This window comes from Patagioenas fasciata, chromosome 23, assembly GCF_037038585.1.
Source record: "Patagioenas fasciata isolate bPatFas1 chromosome 23, bPatFas1.hap1, whole genome shotgun sequence".
In the NCBI taxonomy this organism is placed as follows: domain Eukaryota; kingdom Metazoa; phylum Chordata; class Aves; order Columbiformes; family Columbidae; genus Patagioenas; species Patagioenas fasciata.
The window spans coordinates 6,233,246-6,246,011 of record NC_092542.1 but is presented as its reverse complement, the minus strand read 5'-3'; the positions used below and the strand labels follow the sequence as shown (position 1 = coordinate 6,246,011).

Below are 12,766 nucleotides of genomic sequence, written 5' to 3'. Positions count from 1 at the left end.
CGGCACTGCTTGTCCCCACAGCGCCACCGTACGCCACCAGCCTGCCGGAGGAGAGCGCGGTGCGCGCCGGCGATGCGCTGCAGGTGCAGTGCCTGGCCCACGGCACCCCCCCGCTGCTTTACGCCTGGGACAAGGTCAACGGCAGCCTCTCGGCACGCGTCGCCCACCGCGGCGGCCTCCTCCGCATCAGCCCGGTGCTACCTGCCGACGCCGGCACCTACCGCTGCCTCGTCACCAACCGCGTCGGCACCACTGAGGCCTTCGCCCACGTGGCCGTCCACGGTGAGACCCTCTGCCCAAGCAGGGATGCTGCTCGCTGGGGACGCCGGGTACCATCAGGGCTTTGCATCCTGCCCAGGTGAAGCCAGTGACAGTGGGGACGGCGGCGGCGGTCCCTTGAGTGTACGGGTGACGCCGGGGAGCCTCGTCCAGGGGGTCGGCAGCACCGCCGAGTTCGCCTGCACCATCTCAGGGGACCCCCAGGCGCGTCTGGAGTGGCTGAAGGACGGTGGGGAGCTGCCCCCCACCCACAGCGTGCGGGATGGGGTGCTGCGGTAAGGACGGGGGACAGGGCGGCAGGGACCCCTCTGCTGTCCCCCCCGCGGGGTCCCACACGCCGCCGTGTCCCCGCAGGATCCCGGAGCTGGCGTGGGGGGCGCAGGGGGTGTACGTGTGCCGCGCCAGCGCCCCGGGCGTGCAGGCGGAGGACAGGGCCACCCTCAGCGTCCAGGGTAGGAGTGACACCCGCGAATGGGGGCACGGGCACCCCCCAACCTGTCCCCAACAACACTGGCACCCCAGCTCCCCAAATCCAGGGGCACCCCCGAACCCCTTACCCCATCCCCACAGACACCCTGGTATCCCCATCCCCCCATGCCCTTGGGCACCTCAGTGCCCCCCAAATTCCTACACCCACAGGCACGCCGGTACCCCCATCTCTCACCATATCCCCCAAATCCCGGCACCCCCCATCTCTCCCCACATCCCCCAACACTCTGGTATCCCCCAAATTCTTTCCAACCCTACAGGCACCCCCACTGCCATCTCCATAGCTGTGGGCACCCCAGTACCCCCAAACTCACCCTGTGCCCACAGACACCCCTGTACTCCCATTTTCCCACACCCACGGGCACCCTGATATCCCCTGCACCCCAGCACCCCCTATTTCTTCCCACACCCATGAGCACCGCAATAGCCCAAAATCCTCCCCATACCTGCAGGTAGCCCAGTACCCCAGCTCTCCCTGTACCTGTGGGCACCCCGATACCCTCAATCTCTCCTGACACCCATGAGCACCCCAATATCCCCAAACTCTCCCCATGCCCACAGGCACCCCAGCACTCCCAATCTCTCTCTATGCCTGTGGTCACCCCAATATCCCAAATCTCTCCTGACACCCATGAAAACCCTGGCACCCCAAATCTCTCCCCATGGCCATGAGCACTCCAATAGCCCCAAACTCTCCCCATGCCCACGGGCACCCCAATACTCCTCATCTCTTCCTATGCCCAAGAGTACCCCAATACCCCAATTTCTCCCCATGCCCATGAGTACCCCAATACCCCAAATCTCTCCCCATGCCCACAGGCACCCCAACACCCCGATTTCTCCCCATGCCCAACGCTCTCCCCACAGCCTTGAGCACCCCATTTCTCCCCATCTCTCACTCCCCCGGTTGGCACCCCAGACTGCATTACCCCCCTATACCAGGGGTCACCCCAAAACCCCACCGCTCCCCCCCAAGCTCTCCCCAGGGCGCTGATCAACGTGCGGACAGCGGTGCAGACGGTGCTGGCGGGGACAATGGTGGAGCTGGAGTGCCTGGGGTTGGGGGAACCCCGTCCCCACGTCACCTGGAGCAAAGTGGGGGGTCGCATCCGCCCCGGGGTGCAGGTCCGTGCCGGCACCCTCACCTTCGAGCGGGTGGAGCGGGCGGACGCGGGGCAGTACCGCTGCACCGCCGCCAACGCCGTGGGCACCGTCCAGTCCCACCTCATCCTCCACGTGCAAGGTGAGGGCTGGGGACACAGCGCCGGGGACGCACGCCACGTCACCGCGGGGTGGTGACGCTTTTGCCGTGTCCCCAGCCGCCCCGCAAATCGCCGGGCAGCCCGAGGTCAAGGAGGTGGCGGTGGGTTCGGCGGCTGTTCTGCCCTGTTTGGCGTCAGGATTCCCAGTGCCGGAGATCACCTGGAGCAAGGTGAGGGTGCGGGGGCAGGGGGCACCCTATGGGTGCTGACCCCCCATGTGGGTGCTGACCCCCCTGCTGTGCCGCAGCTGGAGGGGGAGCTGCCGGCAGGGGCGCGGGCGGAGGGGAACGTCCTGACGCTGCCGGCCGTGCGCCACGAGGACGCTGGCGTCTACGCCTGCGCCGCCACCAACGCCCGCGGCCGGGAGACGGCGTATTACGTCCTCAAGGTCCGAGGTGAGGACAGACGGATGGACAAACAGACGGGAAGAGTGGGAGCGCATGTACCCGCACCCCTCCTGACGCCCCTGTCCCCGCAGAGCACCTGGTCCCCTATTTTGGGCAGACGCCGCACTCCTTCCTCCCCCTGCCCACCATCAAGGACGCCTACAAGAGATTCGAGATCGTCATCACCTTCCGACCTGATGCTGCTGATGGTGAGCGTGCCCCTGTGTGTCCCCTCTGTGTCCCCCATGCATCCCCTATGTGTCCCCTCTGTGTCCCCCATGCATCCCCTCCACATCCCCTCCATCCTTTCCTCCTCCATCCTCCCTCTCTCCCTCCTCTACCTCCCATTCTCTACTCAGCCACCCCCCTCGCCCCTTACGGGGGTTTCTCCTCCATCCTGGGGGTGTTTCGGGGTCCCTATGAAGGTGACACCCGCCAGGGGTGGGGACCACCCTCCCTGACCCACTGATCCCCCCAGGGCTCCTCCTCTACAACGGGCAGCGGAAAAACAGCGGCGCCGACTTCATCTCCTTTGGGCTGGTGGGCGGCCGCCCCGAATTTCGGTGAGACCCATCAGCGGGTGCTAAGGGTGGGGGAAATGGGTGCCAGCACCCTCCTACACCCATTGTCCCCCCCAAAAAACTCCCCAGGTTTGATGCGGGTTCGGGCATGGCCACCATCCGGCACCCCACGCCGCTGCGCCTGGGCGAGTTCCACACCGTCCGGCTGCTCCGCAACCTCACCCGGGGGTCGCTGGCGCTGGACGGGCACCCCCCGGTTAACGGCACCTCCCAGGTATTCTGGGGAGGGGGGTTGGTGTGTTTGGGGTGGGGGTCGGGGTGCTGGAGGGGGTGCCCACCCGCCTGTGCCCACAGGGGAAGTTCCAGGGGCTGGATCTGAACGAGGAGCTGTTCCTGGGGGGTTACCCCGATTTCGGCGCCGTGGCCAAGACGGGGCTGAGCCGCGGGTTTGTGGGTGAGTGACGGGGTTTTGGGGGGTGGGGGGGGCGCTGAGCATCCTGTCAGCTCCCGGCTTCCTCCATCCCTGTCCCTCTGCAGGCTGCGTGCGCCAGCTGCGCATCCAAGGGGAGGAGGTGGCTTTTGGGGACATGGACCTGCAGGCGCACGGTGTCACCAGCTGTCCCACCTGCCAGGACCGGCCGTGCCAGGTGAGGGTGGCCGTGCCGGGGGTTGCCCACCCATCCCCAGCCACCCCCACCTGTCGCTGACACCCGTGTCACCCCGCAGAACGGCGGCGTGTGCCAGGACGCTGAGAGTGGCACCTACGTGTGTCGCTGTCCCCACGGCTTCACCGGCAGCAACTGCGAGTACTCGCGGGCTCTGCACTGTCACCCGGGTAAGGTGGCCGTGTCCCGCGGGGATGTCACCCCGTGTCCCTCCCCACATGGGTACTGATGATTTGTCACCCTACAGAGGCGTGTGGGCCTGATGCCACCTGCGTCAACCGGCCAGACGGGCAGGGCTACACCTGCCGCTGTCACCTGGGCAAGGCTGGGGACAGGTGTACTGAGGGTGAGCACCGCGGGGACACGGGGACAGCGCTGGCACCACCCCGGGGACACGGGCATGGGTGGGGACCACCCTGAGGAGATGGGGACATGGCTGGGGACCATCGTGGGGTCACAGGCCTGATGGGGACAGGGGATTAGGTACTGTCTGGGGAGATGGGCATCACAGATGGGATGGAGATGGGTCACTGGGTACCACCCCAGGGAGATGGGCATGATGGGGGACTGGGTACCACCCCAGGGAGATGGGCATGATGGGGGACTGGGGACCACCCTGGGGACACAGGCTGAGTCCCACCCCGGGGAGATGGGCATGAGATTGGGTACCACCTTGGGGACATGGGGATGGGGATGGGGACCACAGCAGGAACATGGGAACAGGGCTGGGGACCATCCTGGGGAGATGGGCACCATGGGGATAGGGGATTAGGTCCCACCCTGGGGAGATGTGGCACCATGGGGCTGGGACCACCCTGGGGACACAAGCGTGGGGTGGGAACCCCCCCAGGGAGGTGGACACGTGGCTGGGGACCATCCCAGGGACATGGGGACGGGGCTAAGGGCCACACCAGAGAGATGGACATGGGGCTACAGACCATCCAGGGGATGTGGGGACAGGGCTGGGGACCACCCCAGGGAGTTGGGCACAGGGTTGGCACTACCCTGAGGACACAGGGACAGGCGTGGAGACCACCATGGGGAGATGGGCATGTGTCTGGATAGTGCCCTGGCGACATGGGGATGGAGCTGGGGGCCACCCTGGGGAGATGGGCACCATGAGGATGGGGTCCCACCACATGAGATGGGCACCATGGGGATGGGGGATTGAGGACCACCCTGGGGACATGGGCTGAGGACCACCCTGGGGAGACGGGCACCATGGGGTTGGAGGTTTGGGTCCTACCACAGGAAATGGGCACCATGGGGATGGAGGATGAGTTCCCACCATGGGGAGATGGACACTATGGGGATGGAGAACTGGGTCCCACCACAGAGAAGTGCGGATGGGGCTGTGGACCACTCATGGGGATGGGGGATTAGGGACCGCCCTAGGGACACAGGCTGAGGACCACCCTGGGGAGACGGGCATAGGTCTGGGTACCACCATGGGGACACGGGGACAGGGTGGGGGGCCTATCCTGGGACATGAACATGGAACTGGGGAAATGGGCACCATGAGGATGGAGTCCCAGCCCAGGAGATGGGGTCGCCGTGGGGCTGGAGGTTTGCGTCCCATGCCAGGGAGATGGGGATAGAGGGCGAGTTCCCACCTTGGAGAGATGGACACTATGGGGATGGAGAACCGGGCCCCACCGTGGGGATGGATCTGGGGACCACCCTGGGGCCACCCTGGGGAGACGGTCCCCATGGGGTGCTGACGGGGCTGCGCAGGCGAGGCGGTGAGCGTGCCGTCCTTCGGCGAGGCCGGGGCCTTCGTGTCCTACCCGCCCCTGACCAACGTGCACCACGAGCTGCGCGTGGACGCCGAGTTCCTGCCGCTGGCGCCCGACGGGCTCCTGCTCTTCAGCGCCGGCAAAGCCGCCCCCGTCGAGGACTTTGTGGCCTTGGCCATGGCCGGCGGCCACCTCGAGTTCCGCTACGAGCTGGGCTCAGGTGAGTGGCACCGGGACCCAGGATGTTGGGGGGCAAGCTGGCATTACTGGGTTCCCCCAATATCATAGGGGTCCCTGAGCTGTGGTGGGGTCCCCTGGCATCAGTGGGGACCCCAAGTGTCACTAGGGTCCTCTGGCATCATTGGGGTCCCCAGGCGTCCCTGGGGTCCTTTGACACAAGTGGGGTCCCCAAGCATCACCAAGCTCCTTTGGTGTCATTGGAACCTCCAAGTGTCACCGCGGTCCCTTGGCACCACTGGGCACCCCGGGAATCGCCAGGGTCCCTGGGCATCAGTGCGTCGGTGGGATCCCCAAGTGTCACTGGGGTCCTTTGGCACCACTAGGGTCCCCAAGTCTTAGTGGGGTCCCTTGGTGTTATTGGAGTCTCCAAGTGTCACCAGGGTCTCTTGGCATCATTGGGGTCCCCAGGCACCACCACTGGGGTGTCACTAGGGTCCCTTGGTGTCATTGGAGTCCCCAAGCATCACTGGTGTCCTGTGCCATCATTGGAGTCCCCAGGTGTCACCGGGGTCCCTTGGCCTCATTGAGGTCCCTGGGTATCACCGGGATCCTCTGGCACCACTGGGGTCCCCAAATGTCACTGGGGTCCCTTGGCATCACTGGGGTCTCCAAGCATCACCGCGGTCCCCTCGCATCACTGGGGTCCCCAATTGTCACCAGGATCCCTTGGTCCCATTGAGGTCTCCAGGCTCTGCCAGGATCTCTGGGCATCATGGGGGTCTCCTGGTGTCACCGGAGTCCCCTGTCACCACCAGAGTCCCCCAGCATCACCCAGGGCACCTCTCAGCTCACCCTGTGCCCCCAGTGTCCCCATGTGATGCCACCACCCCGTCCCCACAGGCCCAGCGGTTCTCCGCAGTGCTGAGCCGGTGGCACTGGGCCGGTGGCACCGGGTGACAGCCGAGCGGGTGCACAAGGACGGGACGCTGGTGGTGGATGACGCCGCCCCGGTGAAACGCTCCTCGCCCGGCAAGAGCCAAGGGCTCAACCTCCGCTCCCCCCTGTACCTGGGGGGCACCGAGCCGCCCCTGCGCCCCCCGACCAACGTCTCCTTCCGCGGCTGCATCGGAGAGGTGAGACCCCTATTCCCCCAACCCAGACGCCTGGGTCCTCTCCTTGATTCCCCTATTTGATGTGTCCCCCCACCAGGTGTCCATCAACGGGAAGAAGGTGGATTTGGGGTACAGCTTCCTGCGCAGCCGCGGCGTGGGGCAGTGCGGGCAGCCGTCGCCCTGCCTGCGCGCTGCCTGCCTGCACGGGGGCCGCTGCCTGCCCCTGCCCGACGGCACCACCCACCGCTGCCTGTGCCCCCCCGGCTTCGGCGGTGAGTGCCGACACGGGCACGTTGGTGTGTGTGCACCGTGCGTGCGAGCTGGGAGTGCATGTGTGCTGTGCACGCGTGTGCTGTGCACATGTGTGGGCATGTGTCGTGCGTGTGTGTGCACTATGCGTGCTGCATGTGCGTGCACGTGTGCTGTGCAAGCGTGTGTGCTGTACGTGCACGTGGGCTGTGCGTGCGTGTGTGCTGCGTGTGTGTGTGCTGTGCATGCATGTGTGCTGTATGTGCATGTGGGCTGTGTGTGCATGTGCACTGCATGTGCAAGCCTGTGTGTGCTGTGCATGTGTGCTGTACATGCACATATGAGCACTGTGCATAGATGTGCTGTGCATTGTGCACTTGCAGGATGCGTGTGTGCTGTGTGCGTATGCAGATTGCATGTGTGCACTGCATGTGTTTGCTGTGCACATGTGTGCTGTGCATGCATGTGCACTGTGCACGCATGTGCTGTGCGTGTACGTATGAGCAGTGCGTGTATATGTGCTGTGCATGCGTGTGCGCTGTGCATGATGCGTTTGCATGATGCATGCGTGTTTGCTGTGCATATACCGTGTGTGCACATATGTTGCACGTGCACGTGGGCTGTGTGCTGTGTGTGCATGCATGGGCAGTTTGCCTGCGTGCACTGAGTGTGTTTGCTGTGCATGCATGTGCACTGTGCCTGCATGTGGGCACATACACTGTCCATGCATGTGCATACTTGCACATGCGTGTGAGTTGTGCACCTCTTGTGCATGCTTGCACACTGTGCATGCAAGCGTGTGCACTCTGCGTGCACGTGCGCTGTTAATGTGTGTGTGCTGTGCATGCAAGCTTGTGCACTGTGCACACATGTGCTGTGTGTTCACAGATGAGCACTGCATGTACGTATGCTGTGTGTGCACTGTGCGTGGTGGATCTGCAGCATGCGTGTGTGTGCTGTGCATGCACTGCGAGCGTGTATGTGCTGCACGTGCACCATGGCTGCATGTGTGGGCAGTTTGCCAGCGGGGGCATCTGCTGTGCACGCCCACTGTGTGCATCTGCCGTGCATCTGCAGCGCCTGTGGGTGCATGTTGTGTGTGAGTGCATTTGGTGCACGTGCAAGGCTGCTGTGCACACCATGTGCACTGTTTGCACGTGGGTGCATCTGCTCCACGTGTGTCTGCATCTGCTGTGTGGTGCGTGCAATTCGTGTGCATGCGTGTGTGCTGTGCACAGGGTGCAGTTTGCACGTGTGTGCATCTGCCGTGCACACGTGTGTGTGTGTGTACGTGTACACACTGCACATACACGTGCACCATTTGCACAGGTGTGTGGCGTGCACAAGGGTGCACTGTGGGTGCTGTGCATGCACAAGCTCCTCATGTGCATGCTTGCACGCATGTGTGTGCAAGAGCACGCCAGGGAGGGCAGCAGACCCTTGTACCCGCCTGTGTCACCCACTGTCACCCTCCGTGTCCCCAGGGCCGCACTGTGAGCAGGAGGAGGACCGCTGCCTGCACCGCAACCCCTGCCTGCACGGCGGCACCTGCAAGGACAACGCCTGCCTGTGCCCACCGGGCTACAGCGGCCCCCTCTGCCAGCACAGTGAGTGGGGAACGCCTGGGGACACTTGGGGACGTGGCGGGGGACACATGCCACCCCATCCCCAACCCCTCTCGCCCACAGATTCAGCGCTGGCGGAGCTGGAGCAGGACTGGCAGGAGGGCAGCGGGGGTGGCGGTAGGTCCCTGCACCCATTTTCCCTCCCTTTGCACCCAAAAGTGATGCTGCGGGGTGGGTGGGTGGGGGTGGCCCCCCCTTATTCCCCCTTCTCCCCACAGACGCCCCCGGCCAGTTCAGCGCCGCCTTCCAGGACGGATCGTACCTGGCCCTGCCCGGTCACCTCTTCCCCCGTGGGTGAGTGACACTGGGGACGGGCACCCCTGAGTGGGTGCTGCACCCTGTCCCGCCGCATTGCACCCCTTCTTGCAGCATTGCACCCATTGCAGCACTGTACCCCTTCCTGCAGCATTGCACCCCTTCCTGCAGCATTGCACCCGTTGCAGCACTGCACCCAGTGCAGCATTGCACCCACCATTGTGTTGCACCCACCATTGTGTTGCACCCATTGCAGCACTCACATCCTTCCCGGGGTGCTGCACCCTCCCCGCTGAGTTGCACCCTTCCTTCTCACAGCATCGCACCCTCACCGGGTGCTGCAACCCTTCCTGCAACATTGCACCCATTGCAGCATTGCACCCCTTCCTGCAGCATTGCACCCATCACCACTTTGCACCCTTCCCCAGGTGCTGCACCCAGAGTGGCGTTGAACCCTCCCATGGTGCTGCACCCATTGCACCCATCCCAGGGTGCTGTGCCCTTCTTGGGGTGCTGCGCCCTTCTTGGGGTGCTGCAGCCTTCCCAGGGTGCTGCACCCATCATGGCTTTGCAACTTGCCAGAGTGCTGCACCCATTGCACCCTCTTGGGGTGCCGCACCTTTCATGGCACTGCACCCAACACAGGGTGCTGCATCTATTGCATCCATCCCGGGGTGCTGTACCCTTCTCGGGGTGCTGCACCCATCATGGTCTTGCATCTTTTCTGGGGCGCCGAACCCATTGAGCCGCTGCACCCATCTCAGGGTGCTGCACCCATCATGCCATTGCACCCATTCTGGGGTGCTGCAGCTTTCCCAGGGTGCTGCACCCATTGCACCCATCCCGGGGTGCTGCACCCTTCTTGGGGTGCTGCACCCATCATGGCATTGCAACTTCCCAGGGTGCTGCATCCATTGCACTCATCCCAAGGTGCTGCACCCTTCTCATGGTGCTGCATCCATCATGGTCTTGCCCCCTTTCTGGGTGCTGCACCCACCTCAGGGTGCTGCACCCTTCCTGGGGTGCTGCACCCACCGCACCGTCCCCCTCTCCCCGCAGCCCCCCCGAGGCGCCGGACACCATTGAGCTGGAGCTGCGGACAGACAGCGCTGAGGGGCTGCTGCTGTGGCACGGGGCGGTGAGCAGGGGGGCACCGGCGGGGAGGGGACCTCAGGGTGGGGGTCAGGGTGCTCCTCACACCCCCACTGTGCCCGCAGGAGCCCAGCGAGGGTGGCAAAGCCAAAGATTTCATCGGCCTCGGCTTGAAGGACGGACACCTGGTGTTCAGGTGAGCGGGGACACCCAGCGTCACCCCAGGGTGCCCCATGTCACCCAAGGGTGCTCCCCACACTGAGCCCGTCCCACCCCTGCAGCTACCAGCTGGGCAGCGGTGAGGCCACCATTGTCTCTGAAGACCCCATCAATGACGGCGAGTGGCACCGGGTGACCGTGACGAGGTGGGTGGGGTCGGGGCAGGGCCGGGGGGTCGGGGTGCAGTGCTGATGGGTGCTGATGGTTGCTGACGGGTGCTGTGCAGGGAGGGCCGGCGTGGGCGGCTGCAGGTGGACGGGGAGGAGCCAGTGACCGGAGAGTCCCCAGGAGCCAACGTCATGGCCAACACCCAAGGCAGCGTCTACGTGGGTACGGTGACACCTGGGGACACAGCGGAGGACATGGGATGGGACATGTTGGTGGGACAGGGAATGGGACACAGAGTGGGACATGGAATGGACACAGGATGGGACATGGGCTGGGACGCATCATGGGAGAGGGGATGGACATGGGATGGGATACGTGGTGGGACATGGGGTGGGACAAAAGATGGGACACGGGGTGGGACAAAAGATGGGACACAGGATGGGACATGGGCTGGGACATGTGGTGGGACAGGGCACAGGGTGGGACACAGGCTGGCTCATGGGAGGGGTGACATGATGGGACTTAGGAGGGGATCCAGGACAGGACACAGGACAGGATGGGATAAGGGGTGGCATATGGGAGGGGACACGGGTTGGACATGGGAGAAGGACACCTGATGGGCTGCAGGACAGGGCACAGGGTGGCCATGGGATGGGACACAGGAGGGGACATGGGATAGGGCATGTGGTGGAAGTAGGATGGGACATGGGGGGGACAGGGGGTGGGGACAGCTGATGGCACATGGGATGGAACCTGGATGGGACAGATGATTGGACAGGGGACAGGCACGGGCTGGGACATGGGATGGACACAGCGGGGGGACATGATGCAGTGTGATAGGGGACAGACATGGGCAGGGGACACAGGACTGACATGGGGTGGCGATACCTGATGGGATATGACATGGCACACGGGACGGACATGGAATGTCACACGGAATGGACAGGGGGTGGGGACACATGATGGCACGTGGGACAGAACCTGGATGTGACACAAGATGGGACACATGATGGGACATGACCCAGGGAACGGACATGGGGTGTGTTCACCTGGTGGGAGATGATATGGGACATGGGATGGACATGGGGTGGGGACATGATGGGACAAGACATGGCACAGGGGACGGACATGGGGTGGGGACATGATGCCATGGGACATGTGATGGACATGGGCAGGCACACGGGGGGTGGGACACCAGGTGAGCTCCCACACCCACATGTCCCCCATGTCCCCAGGCGGTGCCCCGGACCCCCGCGCTCTGACCGCCGGCAAGTTCAGCTCGGGTGTCACCGGGTGCGTGCGGGGGCTGGTGCTGGCGCCCTCCGGGGCGCTCCCGCACCCCATCGACCTGCGGCACGGCGCGGTGGGGGGGTCCCCCGCCCCCCCTTGCCCCTCCTAACCCTCCCCAAAGTATATTTGGGGGGAATTTGGCCACTGTTATTATTTTCCAAAAAAAAACCAAAACCCAGGAGGAAACGGTGCTTCGCTGCCCCGGGGTGACACCGGGGGGGGGCCGGGACCCCCAAAAATGTTTACACCCCCCCCACCCCCACCGCACTTCCCCCCCCCGAAACTGAGCAGGGGCGGCCGTGCCGCCTGGTGCCCCCCGGGGTGGCAGTGGGGGGGACGCAAGGGACAATCGGGTGCTGGCGGGGACCCTGCGGGGGGGCAGCATTAAAGGAGCGAGAACCAGTGGCTGTGTCTGTGGGGGCTGCGCCGGGGGGGCATGTGGGATATCGTATGGGGGGTATGGTATAGGTATGGGGTGGTGGGGGGTGTATTATGGGTGGGGGGTGCAGGGGGGATTATGACATGGAGGTATGGGGGGGTATGAGATGGAAGAGTTATGGTATGGGGGTGCAAGGATGCATGGTATGAGTGGTGTATGGTATGGAGGTGTGGGGGGATGCTATGGGGGGTGTACGGGTCCCTGGAGGTGGGGTTAGGGGTGGTGTGATATAGGGAGGGGATGGTATAGGGGTTGCTGGGCCGTATGAGGGTGCAGGTGGGTATGGTATGGGGGTCTGAGGGGGTATGAGGGGGCATGGTATGGGAGGTATGGTGTTCTGGGGGGGATGCAGAGATGGGGATGTATGGGGATGCAGAGATGGTATGAGGGGCTATGGTATGGGGGGGATTATGGTATGGGGGGCATGGGGGTGTATGCTAGGGGGGGTTATGGCGCGGGGGCTATAGGATGGGGTAGATATAGTATGCGGAGTAAAGTATGGTACGGGGCTATGGGGAGGGTATGGGGCGGCGTTCGGTATGGGGGCTACGGTGTGGGTCCGGTATGGACGGTGCGGGAGGGCGGGGGCCGTACGAGGCCCCGGGGACACACGGACACACGCGCACGGACACACAGACACGCGCACGGACACACAGACGCAAGTTCCCGCGCTCCGCTCGCGCTGCCGAGGTGGGCGGAGCCACCACCCGCGGGGCGCGCCAGGCCCCGCCCCCAGGCGCGTCGCTCAGGCCCCGCCCCAGGCGGTCGCGCGTCGCAGCCCGTTACCGTCAGCGCGTCGCGCTGGGCGCGTCACCAGCCCTGTGACGGTGGTGGCGGCGGCGGGAGGGGCCGGGCGGGA

At 64.6% G+C, this 12,766-nt stretch overlaps 1 protein-coding gene across 7 annotated transcripts in view; it reads left to right on the top strand.

The window, feature by feature from the left end:
• HSPG2 (heparan sulfate proteoglycan 2) overlaps positions 1 to 11,870 on the top strand; it is a 51,144-nt gene extending 39,274 nt beyond the window's left edge. For all 7 annotated transcript variants that reach the window (XM_065855395.2, XM_071798464.1, XM_071798460.1 and 4 more), the window contains 24 exons: positions 22 to 282; positions 359 to 554; positions 634 to 731; positions 1,745 to 2,011; positions 2,088 to 2,200; positions 2,278 to 2,425; positions 2,509 to 2,625; positions 2,895 to 2,979; positions 3,067 to 3,211; positions 3,292 to 3,391; positions 3,475 to 3,584; positions 3,664 to 3,772; positions 3,850 to 3,948; positions 5,337 to 5,558; positions 6,419 to 6,651; positions 6,728 to 6,902; positions 8,364 to 8,486; positions 8,568 to 8,621; positions 8,723 to 8,798; positions 9,819 to 9,897; positions 9,977 to 10,047; positions 10,133 to 10,216; positions 10,297 to 10,400; positions 11,414 to 11,870. In XM_065855395.2, the coding sequence (XP_065711467.2) occupies positions 22 to 282; positions 359 to 554; positions 634 to 731; positions 1,745 to 2,011; positions 2,088 to 2,200; positions 2,278 to 2,425; positions 2,509 to 2,625; positions 2,895 to 2,979; positions 3,067 to 3,211; positions 3,292 to 3,391; positions 3,475 to 3,584; positions 3,664 to 3,772; positions 3,850 to 3,948; positions 5,337 to 5,558; positions 6,419 to 6,651; positions 6,728 to 6,902; positions 8,364 to 8,486; positions 8,568 to 8,621; positions 8,723 to 8,798; positions 9,819 to 9,897; positions 9,977 to 10,047; positions 10,133 to 10,216; positions 10,297 to 10,400; positions 11,414 to 11,577 (3,233 nt within the window). In that variant the 3' untranslated portion in view covers positions 11,578 to 11,870. The remainder of the gene's footprint in view (positions 1 to 21; positions 283 to 358; positions 555 to 633; positions 732 to 1,744; positions 2,012 to 2,087; positions 2,201 to 2,277; positions 2,426 to 2,508; positions 2,626 to 2,894; positions 2,980 to 3,066; positions 3,212 to 3,291; positions 3,392 to 3,474; positions 3,585 to 3,663; positions 3,773 to 3,849; positions 3,949 to 5,336; positions 5,559 to 6,418; positions 6,652 to 6,727; positions 6,903 to 8,363; positions 8,487 to 8,567; positions 8,622 to 8,722; positions 8,799 to 9,818; positions 9,898 to 9,976; positions 10,048 to 10,132; positions 10,217 to 10,296; positions 10,401 to 11,413) is intronic.
• Positions 11,871 to 12,766: the final 896 nt, after the last annotated feature.